The following is a 13,884-nucleotide window of genomic DNA, read 5'->3' on the forward strand; positions in this document are numbered from 1 at the left end:
TGTATACTAACATACTTGCTGGAGTGTAGAATGTAGAGCCGCCTTGCCTCTCAGCTAATGTAACAGTCTCAACGTTGTGCTCTGTTGTAGTGTCAGCTCGGGGTGTTGCCATTGGGTACTGGCAATGACCTTGCTCGAGTCCTTGGCTGGGGAGGTTCTTATGATGATGACACTCAGCTTCCTCAGATTCTAGAGAAGCTGGAACGGGCCAGTACCAAAATGTTGGACAGGTAAAAGGGATCTCTCTTTTAAAGTCATGTTATTAGTTTCATGAAGACAGATACTTCCTTATTTGGTCCACTATTTGAGTCCTGAGCTGAAGACAGGGAGTAGACACTATTGAAAATATTGTAAAAAACAACAAAAAAAATCCTGAAAATCAATTCCGATGACCACATTACTTTAAAGATAGAAGACTGTGTTGATGCTAATTATTTATAATCACTGTTCAAGTAAGAAAACCAAAACAATTCATTTTGGGGGACTTTCACTGAATATAAGAAGTAGACCACTATCTTTGTGAAAAATGAATAGATAAAAGAGATATATAAACTTTAGATTTGTTAGATCATCTCTTCTTCATTATGTATATTAAGAATGAATTGAGCCAAAGAAGAGTTAGATATTTTTAAAGGAAACAAGAATCCTTTCACAGGGACAAAGAATTAAAAGGAGAGCTTTAAATGAAGGAACTCATATTTATGCTGGCCTGCATCACATACCTTTCTTAAAAGTTTTACAGCACTGAGGATTGGACCCAGGTTGCACTTAGTTAAACAACTATTTTCCCACATGAGCTATGCCCTCTGTCTTCTATTTGGTTTTTGAGATGGAAGTCTAACTAACTTTGCCTGACTGTACTTGAACCTTGGATTCTGCTCTTCTGCTTCCAAGTAACTAGGATGATACAGTGTACTATGCCTAGCTGATTTTATCTCTTATCTGCCCAGTTAGAAAACAAATCAAAATATGTAGGCTGATTATTGTGAGGAAGGGGTTCAGAGCTGGAGTTTTAAGGAACAACAGGACTCAGTAGTAATTACCTCCCCTCCCCCATGCAGAGGAGACAAATGTCAAAATATCATTATAGCCTTGAGCTAGCATGAATCAAAACGACTTTGATAGGATTAACCATCTGCTAAACTCTTCCCGAAAATAACAAAATTTCATCTGGGAGGCACTAATTTAAAATGTAATTATTCTAAGATGAGCTATAATCTAATTAATTGTAACCTTATCTGTCACAAGGAAATGTTGTAATGCTTGATTCCTTTTGCTAACAGAATATTTTTTTAAAGCTGGCCAGTAGAAAATTTGTCTATATCTAGAATTGCATAAAAGCACCACTCACTAGTTTGACTGTCTAATGGTTTATAGTCTACGGTTGGAGCTGGATCCAGTGTCCAATCTTTACAAAATACAAAAAGGTAGCCATGTGAGGTGATAGCTAACTTAATAAGCTGACGTAATGATTATTGCACCATGTTAACATCAGGCTACAGACCTTAAATATATGCATTTTTCATCAAGTTTTATCTTAAGGAAGCTGAGGGAAAAAAAGATTGGCAAGAAACAAAATCATCATTGTTTACAAAAGAGCTAGGAGGTAATTTCCCAGACAGCTGTCCAATTCTTTGCTTACCAAAAAAGCAAAATATTTTAAATGCTTTCTTTGTTAAATTTAAAGACCACTCCAGCTGCATCCTAGGAAATGGTGCTAGATGTTTCCTGTACCCTGGGTGTTTGCTTAGTTAGCCCTGTATGTTGTACAAAGTCACTTATCCAGGTGGTCAATGTGGTAAATTCCTTCCTACCAACAGACACACAGAAAACACAAGAAAAAAAATCAAAATGGATTCAAAACCATAGGATCTTTATTAGAAACAAGAAGTTGTTCTTGTGTTTTATTTATTTACTAGCCATTAAAACAACAATAAAAACAACATCAAAACCAGCCAGGCATTAATGACTCATGCTTGTAATCCTAGCTACTCAGGAGGCTGAAATCTGAGGATCACAGTTAGAAGCTAGGCTGGGCAGGAAAGCCCTTGAGACTCTTATCAATTAGCCATCAAAAAGCTGGAAATGGAGCTGTGGTTTAAGTGGTAGAGCACTTGAGTGGAAAGCTAAGGGAAAAAGCATTTGTGTCCTGAATTCAAGCCCCGTACTGGCACAGAAACTAAACATAAAACGGTTACCCTAGCACCACAGGGGGAAAAATCACTCTCATTCTACATTTTGTTTTATTTGATTTTTAGAAACATTGTGGTATGGCTCAGAAATGCATTATTATGAGGATCTTAGATTGAGGTTTTTACAGATTATAAGAAAAGAACAATAGTGTTGGTTGTCTGACTGACACTCAATAATTTTATTCAGTCATCACTGCAGTGAGAGCGAGAGAGCAAACTATTGTCATCTCCATTTTCCTAGTTAAAAGGCCTCTGGAGGTTTTTGACATGATGAAGATTCTAGCTACCTAGTACTAGAACTGGAGTCTAAACCTGAATCCAAGACTCCAGTTCCAGAGATCTTTTCTCAGCAATGCACTCTCTCCCCTTAAAGCATTGTAGACCTGAGAATTCCCAGCCATCTGGTTTCTGACTCTGTGCCTAGTATAACTATGCCCCTCTGATGGCTGACTCCTTCCTTCTTGCTGCTACTTTCCCCAGCTTTTTCACTCAAACTGTCTCATATTGAGGAGAGAGCTACAAAATGAAAGTGAGGGTCAATTTCTTTCCATTGTTTTAACTCTATTGACTATAAGAATATATCCCATTATAAGGACCTTGGCCTGTTTTGGAGGTACTGGGATTTGAACTCAGGACCTTCCCCTTGCTAGGCAGGCGATTGATACCATTTGAGCTTCCCTTTCTGCTTTTCATATTTTTCTAGTAGTGTTACATTATGTCTGGGCTGTGATCCTCATATTTATTCTTCTCATGTAGCTGGGTGACAGGTCCACATTACCATGTAAAGCTCCTTATTAATTGAGATGAGGTCTTAGGAACTTGTTTTGAACAGGTTGGCCTTGAACTATCATCCTCCATGTATTAGAATCATTCTCCCTAGAATTAGGATTACAACTGTGCATTACCACACCCAGCTATAAATTAGAATTTTATGTCTCCAGTTGCAGTTTTCTGTATTTGTATATTTGCAAATTTAGGTGTTTTGATTACTTGTATGATCCTTATTTTCTATGCTAGACTAGTGCTTCTTTAGGAAAGCCTTATTTGCTTGTGGTGTGTGTGTGTGTGTGTGTGTGTGTGTGTGTGTGTGTGTGTGTGTGTGTGTGTGTGTGTGTGTGTGTGTGTGTGTGTGTGTGTGTGTGTGTGTGTGTGTGTGTGTGTGTGTGTGTGCGCGCGCGCGCGCGCGCGCATGCGTGTGTCCAGGTGTGTGCATTGAACTCAGGTTCTCAAGCTTGCTGCACAGGTGCTTAAGAGACACTCAATATTTATGTTTCACAATGGATGGATGGATGGATGGATGGATAGGAAGGATGGATGGATGGATAGATGTCGTTTGATGTTTAAATGCAAATGTATTTATAAACTTATATATTAATATATAATATATAAAATACATATCTATATATTTTCAAATCAAGAATTGAATAATATCTGCACATTTACATATTTTAAGAAACAGTGTATGTCTATTGGAGGAGTTTTGGAAATTTGGAATTCAGTTAGTCTGATGATACAGAAGCTCTATTTGAACACTGAGCTTAGGATTTGCCTTTGGATTCTAGCTATGTTATAGTACTGCTTTTATTATACTCTGTTGTTCTTGTAAAACCTTTTTATCTCATCTTGCTAGTCTTTCAGTAATGTCCTGACTTAAAGATCTTTCCAATTTTGAACATGATTTTTGAGATAGAAGGGATTATCCTGAACTGACTGCTTTTCTTTAACACTAAATTTGAGTTAAAATTGTTTTGAAGCTAATACATATATTTAACTGAAATAAATTTGCCTGAAGTATTATTTCTATTTCTATCTACCCCCGAAGCCTGTACTTGTATTCATTCTTAAATTAAGAAGGGCGTTTACCTTATTTTCAATTCATGTCTTATGTGCTGCTTTGGCACTTGCTTTGGCAAGAGTGGTTAGTACATAGGTAGTGACTCTTTTTTTTTTTTAAGTTCATCTGTAGTAGCTTGTTTTTTTCTCTAGGAAATTCTTTTATCCTGTAGAAAAATTTATCTGTTTATTTTACAATTGAATTTTTTTGCTTAGTGAAAACTAAAGTAATATTCATTTATTTCATCTAGGACATTTTTTAGACATTTTTTGGATTGGAGACATTAATAATTTGTGAAATCTGGTTAGTAAATTGCATTGAAGATTATTTTGAAAGTAGAACAGAAAAGAATTTTTGAAAAAAAAATATTTTTTCACTCAGTGAAGAATGAGATATATGGTATACATGAGCATTTTGTTGTGGGCGTGTTCTTTAAATATTTAGAGAAATGGTAACATCTCCACTTATTGAAGGAATGGTAAAATTATAAAATGAGTCAATGTTTATTAGATTACCAAAGTTTCAGATCCTCATTTTTAGTTTAAAATTCAATAAAAACTGTAGTCCACAAAACATCCGTGTATATATTTGTCACTTTTAAATGTTCAGCATATATCTGTTTAATGGACAAATGAATGGAAGGATGGATTTATCTGTGTGTGTGTGCACACGCATGTGTGAACAATTATAATAAAGTATTTTCTCTCCTCAGGTGGAGTATAATGACGTATGAGCTCAAACTGCCACCAAAGCCTTCTTTACCTCCAGAAGCGCCTGAAGAATTTTATGTAAGATCAATCCTTTACCTATTTATCCTTTGAAATGGGGGTAGCTATCTTGGGATAAGGGATGAGACCACCTACTCATGATGGTAATGGCAATATTTTAACTTCATTTTAATTTGGTGAATGTATGCTATCACTGATCAACACTAGGCTGTCCCTGGAGTAAAGACTCCTGAAGATCTAAGATAGCCTCTAGTGACCACCTACACTGGAGGTGTCATGAAAACCATATCTCTTTCTTTCACTGGCTTCTTTACTTCCCCTGTAGAGTGAAGCTGCAGTGTTGTGAGGATTCATTCATACAGTAGATGTGTTTAGGTTACCTAGGCTGCAAGTTTCCTGCTTGTATCTGCTTGTCTTGTGGTGTTCTATTTACCAATAAACTTCCAGGACAGCCCAGCTGGTGGCAACTTCCTTTTAGCTTCTCCCCATCTCCTTCACTGGCCATGAGCACCTGTCATTGATTACTGTCATCCTAGCTCCCTTAAGCAATCTCCAAATGTACCACACTCTGTGTTATCTCTTCCTCACTACCTTGCCTGCTCCTTGAAGCGGGGCAGCAGGACAAGTCTGTTGATGCAGAGAAAACAAAGAAAGAAAGGCAGCTTACTTCCTTCTACCTCAGCTGCAGGCCTCAGTTGTCTGTAGTCCTAGATGTTTTAAAAGGCTTAACATTTTTTTTTTCAGTTGTGGGGCCTGAACTCTGAGCCTGGGCGCTGCCCCTCAGCTCTTCAGCTCAAGGCTAGCCCCCTACCACTTGAGCCACAGCGCCACTTTCAGCTTTTTTCTCCTTATGTGGTGCTGAGGAATCAAACCCAGGCCCTCATGCATGCAAGGCAAGCGCCCTATCACTGAGCCACCTTCCCAGCCCAGGCTTAGCATTCTTATTAAACCTTAAAACCAGAATTGATTTACAACAGAGTCCAAATGCCAGAGGATTCTTCTCTGGCTTATTAAGAGCATTTGATCTATAATAACTTATTTTTTCCTCAGGAATATTCAAGTTCGTTTCATAATGAAAACATTTGTCAAAAATAAAATTATGATCTTGTCAAAACTGAGGCAGGGAGTGGTCACTAGAGATCTGGGGCTGTTACTTAGCAAAACTCATTGAAGTTTTAAAATCTTTTTCTGATATAAAATTTTTAAATGTGAAGTTAGATGCAGAATTGCTATTGAAAATTAAGATATTTCCTGCTTCATTTCCAACATTTTTACCTTCATTATCCTACCTAGTTATGACCATCAGTCATGTTTTTATAGAAACAAATCTTTTCTCAGTAATATTTTTGTAAAGGTTACTACTTTTCTTGCCAAAAAGAAAAAAGGAAAGGTGGGCATTGGTAGCTCAGGACTGTAATCCTAGCTACTCACGATGCTGAGATCTGAGGATCATGGTTCAGAACCAGGCCAGGCAGGAAAGACTCTTACCTGCAATAAACTACTCAGAAAAAGCCAGAAGGGCCAGGCAGGGGCTGACTGACTCTAAGCCCTATGGTCAGTCTGGCTGCTGGTCTGGCCTAGCTTAGCTTACAGACAGCCTGAAGGAGGACCAGGCTGGCAGGGCATTGCGGGGGTGGGGGGGGGTAGGCTTAGGGTCTCATCCACAAGAAATAATTAGGTGTTGTGGCTCAAGTGGCAGAACACTAGCTTTGAGCCTCAGAAGCTCAGGGACAGTGCCCAGGCGTGAATTCAAGCTCCAGGACTGGCAGAAACCAAAAACCAAAAAACCAAAAAAATCTACTACTTAATGCTGCTTACTTCAGAAATGTCAATTTCCCAATGTATAAAATAGAGGCAGAAAATTTATTTCTATCATTTCTGTGTAATCACATTATGAAGATGGGTTGTAATTATGAACACCTGAAGGAAATCTACTCTTTTTTTTTTAAAGTTCAATGGGCTATGAATGAAACTGGTATTTTCTTTAATTTTATTTTATTTTGTCGGTTGTGGGGCTTGAACTCTGGGCTTGGGTGCTGTCCCTCAGCTCTTCAGCTCCAGGCTAGTGCTCTACTGCTTGAGCCACAGCACCACTTTCAGTTTTCTAGTGGTTTATTGGAGATAAGAGTCTCATAGACTTTCCTGCCTGGGCTGGCTTTGAACTGTGATCCTTAGTTCTCAGCCTCCTGAGTAGCTAGGATTATAGGCGTGAGCCACCGGCACCTGGCTGAAACTGGTATTTTTTAAAATGTACTTTCAAAACAAAGGGTAGCATAGGTCAAGATGACAGTAAATGTTCTTGCTGCTGAGCAAGGCCTGACACCCTCTGATGGACTTTTGGGCCTTTGAAATACCTGAGAAGTGAGCTAGAGCTTCTCAGCTTGTCGTGCTTCTCTGGGTATAGGCCATTGGTAAAACACTCAGCTGATGTTGCCTCAGGCTCCTTGGCTGTAAAACAGGACGGTGAAAGGGTAAGCATATTAAAAAGGCATAATTTGATAGTCCAGTACACAATGAAAAATGTCAGCTGTGATTATTACTAAACTTTCAACCTTGCTAAGTGAACCGACTTGGAAGTAGGTTAAAAAGTGACATCTATAATTTTCATCCTTGGACAGATTTTCTTCTGAAAGAGATGATAAATTTTGTTTTTATTTATCTTTAATGGATTAAAGACTTGGATTTCTTTAGGTATTGGTTTCATATGGCTCTACAGGACATTAATAAATGAATCAACTGGCATTCATTCATTCATTCATTTGTTAATGGCATGAGTAATGATTTAAAATATTTTCCCACAGAGAAGAGAATAAAACTGAACATCATCTCCCTATTTTGTATTTTTAGAAGTTGTAGTTTTACTTTTCTGATCTTTAAAGATACCATTTCTGATGGTTAAATCAGCAGACTAATAAAGTGGATTTTGGGTCTAATACAGTATTGTATGTAACTTTGAAGTTCCACCTTCCTCTCCTTTTCTTTTCTCTTCTCTTCTCTTTTCTTTTCTTTTCTTTTTTCTTTTGGTCAATCATGGGGCTTGAACTCTGAGTCTGGGCTCTGTCCCTGAGCTCTTCTGCTCAAGGTGAGCGCTCTACCACTTGAGCCACAGCACCACTTCCGGTTTTCTGGTGGTTTATTGGAGATAAGAGTCTCACGGACTTTCCTGCCTTGCCTGGCTTTGAACCACAATCCTCAGATCTCAACCTCCTGAGTAGCTAGGATTATAGGCGTGAGCCGCTGGTGCCTGGCTTCCTCTCCTTTCTTGCTTTTTCATAATCTGCCTTTGAAGGAGGTAAGATAGAAATTTAATAGTAACATACAGAGGGACCACTGGTAGACTTGAATGTAATTTAACACTATGGTTCTTTTGAGAAGAGACTAGGCAGGAAGGATATTAATTATGTCTTTAATTATATCTATTTTTGTATTATTAGGGCTTGACCTCAGGGCTTGCAGGGCTTGATGCTTGCCAGGCAGGCTATCTACCACTTGAGCCACACTCTTAGCCCATTTTTGTGTTAGTAACTTTTCAGGTAGGGTATCATTTTGGCTTATGCCAGTTTTGGATTGTTACCTTCCTACCTATGCTCCCCAAGTAGCTGAGCTCATGCACCACAGTGCCCAGCCTTCAGTTGTATCTTCATAAATATATAATTGATGAGAAAGGCAGTGAAAAGCTATCTGAGTGAGACAGAAGAGAATCAGAGTCCTACATTTAAAACTCAAAGATTCTGAGCTTGTGATTTGGAATGTATTTGAAGCAAACATTTGACGGGTGTTGCTGAAAATGAGATTATTTAAATCTTGTGCATATTTTTGGATAGCAGGAAGATGTACTCTTTAAATGAGATTTTAAAGTTTGAATCAAATAGAAAAAGTCATATACAGACATCTATATGACTTACATATATACATATATATACGACAGTATATATAGAGACAGAGAGTATATTTGGCATTTGAAATTTTGAATATTTAAGAGATATATTTACTTATATGATTGTATATTTGCATTCATGACAGTAAGACAATGGTTTCGTCAAAATTATTAAATTTTACTTTATTTTTTGGCTATGCCTTATACTTGCTAGGCTGGCACTCTACTGCCTGAGCCATTCCTCCAGACAAACTTTTCTTTGTCCTTTTTTGGGGGATGGGGAGAGGGGAACTACTCTTTACCTGTCTGTCTGTCTGTCTTTTTGTCTGTCTGTTGTCTGTATATTTATTTTTATCTGTAAGTAGTTATACAACAAAGCCTTTACAGTTTGGCAGAGAATCCTTTGAGAAAAGTAATTCTACAGTTCAGTAAACTTGGTTGATTTGCTTTGATTTATAAACACCAGCAGCAGCAATGATATAGGTTTTTTTTCTTTTTTTTTTTCAGATGACAATTTATGAAGACTCAGTTGCAAGTCACCTTACAAAAATCCTCAACTCTGATGAAGATGCAGTGGTCATATCATCTGCCAAGTGAGTGAAGCTAGGGCTGTCACGGTTCTGTGGGCGACTTGACCTGTCGCTGTGATTGTCTTCTTATCAGTGAAGTAGCTTACAAATTAAAATACTAAATTTGAACTCAGTTGGGTGCAGTGTGCTCACACCTGTAATCCTAGCTATGTAGGAGGCTGAGATCTGAAGATAACAGGTTTGTTTGTTCTTTTTGTCAGTTGTGGGGCCTGAACTCTGGGCCTGGGTATTGTCCCTCAGCTTTTCAGCTGAAGGCAAGAGCTCTACCACTTGAGCCACAGTGCCCACTTCCAGCTTTTTCTGCTTATGTGGTGCTGAGGAATCGAACCCAGGGCCTCATGCTTGCAAGGCAAGCACTCTACCACTGAGCCACCTTCCTTGCCCCCAGGTCTTTTTTTGAAGGTAATATCTATTGAGTTCCTTCCTTCCTTCCTTCCTTCCTTCCTTCCTTCCTTCCTTCCTTCCTTCCTTCCTTCCTTCCTTCCTTCCGTCCTCCCTCCCTCCCTCCCTCCCTCCCTCCCTCCCTCCCTCCCTCCCTCCCTTCCTTCCTTCCTCCCTTCTTTTCTCCCTTCCTCCCTTCGCTTCCTTCTTCCCTTCCCTTCCTTCCCTTCCTCCCTCCCTCCCTTCTTTCTTTCTTTTTTTAAGATCCCAGTTTAAAGCCAGCCAGGAAGGACAAATCAGAGACTCTTATCTCCAGCTAACCAGCAAAAAGTAAAAAGCAGAAGTGTGGCTCAAGTAGTAGAGCAAATAGGCCAACCAAGGGTTTGAAGCCCTGATTCAAGCCCCAGTACTAGCACAAAATAAAAAAGTAAAATAAAATAAATTTGAATTGAGTTTTAAAAAATCACATTAGCCTCTTATTTGCAATGGAGTATATTTAGATGCTATGTTTTCTGTTTTGTTTTTTGTTATATATAATATATAATGTATAATATATAATTGATATATGCTGTGTGAACTATATATAATATATGTAATGTGTGTGTGTGTGTGTGTGTGTGTGTCTGTCTGTCTGTCTGGGGCTTGAACTCTAGGCTTGGGCACTATCCGTGTAATATCTACCACTTGAGCCACAGCTCCACTTTCAGCTTTTTGGGTAGATAATTGGAGACAAAAGTTTCACAGACTGTCCTGCATGGGCTGGCTTAGATCTGCAATCCTCAGATCTCAGCCTCGTGAATAGCTAGGACCACAGGCATAAGTCACCAGTGCCCAACCAGAGGCTGCTTAATTTGAAACATTTGGCGCAAGTTGTACAAACTAGTTTAGACTTTAATTATAATCTAATGGTCTGTTCAAGAAAGTATTTGTGATTATAAAATGGAAATTGTGTTTCATTACTTTATTATTTTTAAAAAAATTTATTGTAAAAGTGATGAACCAGGGGAGTTACAGTTTCATAAGTAAGGTAATGAGTGCATTTCTTTTTAAACAGTTACCCCCTGCCTCATTTTCCCCCACAATTTATTATTTCTATAAACAACATTAGTTAGGAAAATATCAATGAGATGTTTTAAATGACATTTCTCAGCATGTTTAAATTGCATTAGATATGGATTGAAAGTTATTCATCAGATTTTAGTTAAGTTGAGTCTATACATGGAGCCAAACCCACTTGGTGTTATTTTCCTAAATGCTTCCCGGCTGGAATTTAGAATTTCATTTTGAAGCATCCTATACTGATGTCATGAGAACAGACAAGTCGGCTGGAGGCACTGGTAAAACCCACTGAAAATTTCAACTGAAAATAAAAGAATGCTTTTAAATTCTGGCTTAATAACCAAATACTTTTATTATATAGAAAGAGAAGATGATTGACAATGTTGAAAGAGGTAACATTGATCAAGATGCGTTGTATACATAAATTGCTTTGTCAAAGGACAACTCTTTTGTACCATTACTTAAAGATAATAGAAAGTTTTCCAAAACAAAGTGAAGATGAAGGGGAAGAAGGAAAGACAAAGAGGGAAAGTAGAAACATTCCAATATTTACATACTTAATGTGCAAGGAAAAGGACACACAAGATAAATCATTGCAAACAAGTTTACTACTCGCAGAAGGACAAGTGTAGCATGACTCTTGGATGACAGATTCACAAACAGTAGGAAAGAAGAACCAGCTTGAGGCAGGGACTGGCAAGTGGTTGGCACAGGTGGAGATGGGAACAAATTGTTTCTGGCATTGCTGCTGGTTAATTTGTTTGTTTAATGAGTTGTGTTGCATTACAGAATGTACACAGATTTTCAGTTTGCCCCAGCACTCAGCAATCCCTATTGTCTTTCTCATCCTGGGCGCAGTTCATACCCACCTTTTACTTGTGTGGTCTCTGTAGATATTTGGCTGTGCTCCCCTTGTCCTGTGTTTTTAGGACATGTCAGAAGTGATTGCTAAAACGATGGAAAGTTGAAAAAGTTGCTTTTCAGAGACATAATGAATTATAAAAGAATTATTTTTAATATATTGAAGTGACTATTTTATATGACCACCATTCTATTAACTTTTATGTTTGTTGTGTTTGATCATTGTGTACTCTTCATTTTATATATACTATAATTTGGTTGGTAATCCAACCCCAGATCCAAAAACTTTTTTTTTGTTTCAGTCCTGGGGCTTAAACTTAGGGCCTAGACACTGTCTCTGAGTTGTTTGTTTTTTCCTCATGGCTAGCACTCTATCACTTGAGCCATAGCTCTACTTCAGCTCTTTTTAGTACTTAATTGGAGATAAGAGTCTCACAGACTTTTCTGTCCAAGCTGGCTGCAAACTGTGGTCCTCAGATCTCAGCCTTCTGAAAAGCTAGGATTACAGGTGTGAGCCACCCGTGCCTGTCTCTGAAGACTTTAGAAAGATAGATTTATTAGTGTTACAGGTTATTTTCTCTTATGGTTTACTTTTATTGCAAAGAAACCAAATGTAATGAAAAGTAACAAACAAGTGAATTTTGACACTAAAGAGACCTAAATTAGTGTTGTATTGGGAGACAGTGAATGGAGTTACAGAAGGCTATATAACTCAGTTCCATTGTCAGGCTGGTGTATAGTACAATAGGCAGCCTTTTTCTCTTACTAGGAACACGTGTGTTACTGGGACACCCCATTGTCCTACAGTGACAATGTAAATATTCTCTTTAGTTCACCTCTGCAGTTCATAATCTAAACAGCAGGTGTGGAAGATAAGTGTGTGTGTGTGTGTGTGTGTGTGCGCGTGCGCGCGCGCAAGCACATGCATGCTATTGAAGCTTGAACTCAGGGTCTGGGTGCTATCTCAGCTTTTTTACTCAAGATTAGCTCTCTACCACATGAGCCAGAGCTTAGCTTCTGGCTTTTTGCTGATTAATTGTAGATAAGGATTTTATAGACTGTCCTGCTTTGGCTGCTTTTGAACATCAATCCTCAGATCTCAGCCTCCTGTGTAGTTAGGATTACAAGTGTGAGCCATTTGCACCTGGCTCTGCATGATTTTTTAAAGGGATCTGAAAGTACTGTTCTAAGACTTTCAATGCTTCAGAAAGGCTTGTTAAAACTTAACATTACTGTAATTTAAATCACAGAGAGCAGAGTTTATCCATGTATCTAATCCTCACTTAGAAGGTCCTAAACTTGTACTGGGATGTAACTCAGTGGCAAAGCACTTACCTAGCAAGTGCAATGTCCTGGGTTCCATCCACAGTACCAATAAAAAGAAAAGGCAAAAAATACAGTGAAGAAAACAAATAAACAACAACAAAGAAGGTCCTAAACTCATGTAAGGCATATTACACAGTGGATAAAAGGACACACTTATATACCAATGATCTAGGTATTTTAGTTTAGCTAATTGTGCTTATTTTTACATGTGTTTATAAGCTAGAGCAAATCAACCAAGTTTACTGAACTGTACAATTTCTTTCCTCAAAGGATTCTCTGCGAAACTGTAAAGGACTTTGTTGCCAAAGTAGAGAAGGAATATGACAAAAGGATGGAAAATGCAGTGGTAGCCGAAGCCGTTGCCAGCAAAGTAAGGGGGACACTTCAGGGTCTGCCAACTCGTTCCCACAAGGCCAACATTGAGCCATGTTCTAAAGCTGAACTGGCTAGATGGTTTCCTTGACACCTAAAGCAAGAGAAAAAATGACTTTTGATCAGATATGAGGATTTTGAAAGTATTCTAATTCATGTTTTCCTTACTGTGTAACAAAACTGCATGGTTCAAAACATATAACAAACCAAATTTTATAATGCCGGTCTTAGTTCTGGTGATTGACATTTTGGAGGAGGATGCTGTGTTAGGTGGGTTTTAGTGGAGAGAAACAGCTTTCTATTTCCAAGTGGACTTCAAAATGTGCATTTCCTACAAGCACAGGTGCTTGGATTCCTTGGACTGTAGATATGGTCCTGGGTCTCTTGTAAAAGTTCATTTCCTGCATTGCTATTTTTCTCCTTCATGAGCTTTCTGATGCTAAAATAACCATAGCTTATTGACCCTCAAAGTGACCACCTTTCATTAAGTTTATGGGAGAGCCATTTAACAAAGACATGGGTATCTTTGAGCTTATTAAGAAATGGTGGCTTGATGAATAGCAGGGAAAGAAAGGACATAAACACACACTTTTCAAGCATTCCATTCTATTTTTGGAGAATTTCAGAAATCAGAAGCTGTCTCTTAGCTACACTTAGCCACTAA

At 38.3% G+C, this 13,884-nt stretch overlaps 1 protein-coding gene across 4 annotated transcripts in view; it reads left to right on the forward strand.

Moving 5' to 3' along the window:
* The window catches only part of Dgkh (diacylglycerol kinase eta), a 170,246-nt gene that overhangs the window by 109,889 nt on the left and 46,473 nt on the right, over positions 1 to 13,884 (forward strand). For all 4 annotated transcript variants that reach the window (XM_070026700.1, XM_070026703.1, XM_070026702.1 and 1 more), the window contains exons 12-15: positions 91 to 230; positions 4,739 to 4,814; positions 9,139 to 9,224; positions 13,119 to 13,218. In XM_070026700.1, the coding sequence (XP_069882801.1) occupies positions 91 to 230; positions 4,739 to 4,814; positions 9,139 to 9,224; positions 13,119 to 13,218 (402 nt within the window). The remainder of the gene's footprint in view (positions 1 to 90; positions 231 to 4,738; positions 4,815 to 9,138; positions 9,225 to 13,118; positions 13,219 to 13,884) is intronic.

The sequence above is a fragment of the Dipodomys merriami genome, unplaced genomic scaffold, assembly GCF_024711535.1.
Source record: "Dipodomys merriami isolate MVZ:Mamm:240054 unplaced genomic scaffold, mDipMer1.0.p SCAF_188, whole genome shotgun sequence".
NCBI classification, from domain to species: Eukaryota; Metazoa; Chordata; class Mammalia; order Rodentia; family Heteromyidae; genus Dipodomys; species Dipodomys merriami.